Raw genomic sequence first — 1,262 nt, forward strand, 5'->3', positions numbered from 1 at the left:
AGCGGGAGTCGGAGCCACCGTCGAAGGCGGAGATGGCACTGCCCTTGGGGTTGGTGTAGAGGCTGTTGTCCGCGGGATAGCTGGCCTGGAGCTGGGCGCTGGCTCGGGCCTTCTCCAGCGCACGCACTGTGAGGGACAGCACTGTGTCACCCCTGGGCCTGGCCCTGCCTGCAGCCCACCTCCTGACAGGCCCCAGCTCCCACAGGATCCCAAACTTCCGGACCCCAGATCCTGCCAGACCCCAGCTCCCACTGAATTCTGCACCCTGCCAAACTCTGGTCCTGCCAGACCTCAGCTTCCACCAGATCCCAACTCCCAGTGGATATTGGCTTCCACCACATCCTGGATGATGATGGATCATATCTCCTGCCAACCCCAGCTCCCACTGGATCTTAGATCCCAAATTCTACTGGACGCCAGATCCTGGCTCCCAAAGCCTGCCAGGCCCCAGCTCCTGGATCTCAGGCCCTGCCAGACCTCATCTCCAGCCAGATCTCAGCTACCACCTTGCTGCTCCAGCAGCGCATTCTGCCGCTTGAGGTCGTCGATGTCCTGCTGGTGTGTGTGGTTTTTCCGGCGCATGTACTGGATGTACTCTGTGGCTTTGTCCAGGATTTGGGCCCGGGATGCCTGTTGCAATAGTGGGAAAAGCCAGAGGCAAGATAAAGACCTAGTCCAGGGGGGAAAACTGGAATTTTACCTGCCTCATCCCACCCTGGCTCTGGTCCTCACTGGGGACTCCCGTGGCACAAGAGAGCCTTGTGATTGTCCCAAATTGAGAAGCCTGGACCACAGGTGGGTGCTGTCCGTGCCCCCAGCACGCTCCATAAACTCACCTTCTCTCCTTGGAGCGAGGGCACAGAGTCCCGCAGGCTGTGGAAGCTATCCTTGATGTGGTCCCTGCGCTTGCGCTCCAGCGCGTTGTGATGAGCCCGTTTGTCGGCCTGAGATGGGGGGGATAGGGGTGGCACCGGGAGGAGGCCACCACCTGCACCCCCAAAATTCCCTCTGGGAATCGCTGTGGGAGCTCAGCTGAGCCTCCAGGGCGGCTCCGTGGCTGTGACACCTCCGGCTGGGCCGCTAGGGCGTGGGAAGGAGGCGGCTCCCGGTGCTTTCGGTTTCCCCAGCTTCCTGCTGCCGGGGCAGCTCCGGGCCCCGGGGCCGGGGGTACAGCACTTTGCCCCTGGAACACGGTCACCTCCTCCCCATGTCACCTCCTCCCCTGCCCCCCCACCCAACCACCCACAACCCCCCCACCCCCC

The 1,262-nt window shown here is 62.7% G+C and overlaps 1 protein-coding gene across 1 annotated transcript in view; it reads right to left on the bottom strand.

The window, feature by feature from the left end:
• Positions 1 to 1,262, bottom strand: part of LOC102043365 (protein max) — a 2,955-nt gene that overhangs the window by 840 nt on the left and 853 nt on the right. Inside the window, exons 2-4 of the mRNA XM_031061496.1 lie at positions 837 to 944; positions 507 to 636; positions 4 to 126 (exon numbers count right to left, since the gene is read on the bottom strand). Of these exons, the coding sequence (XP_030917356.1) occupies positions 4 to 126; positions 507 to 636; positions 837 to 944 (361 nt within the window). The remainder of the gene's footprint in view (positions 1 to 3; positions 127 to 506; positions 637 to 836; positions 945 to 1,262) is intronic.

This window comes from Geospiza fortis, unplaced genomic scaffold, assembly GCF_000277835.1.
Source record: "Geospiza fortis unplaced genomic scaffold, GeoFor_1.0 scaffold450, whole genome shotgun sequence".
In the NCBI taxonomy this organism is placed as follows: Eukaryota; Metazoa; Chordata; class Aves; order Passeriformes; family Thraupidae; genus Geospiza; species Geospiza fortis.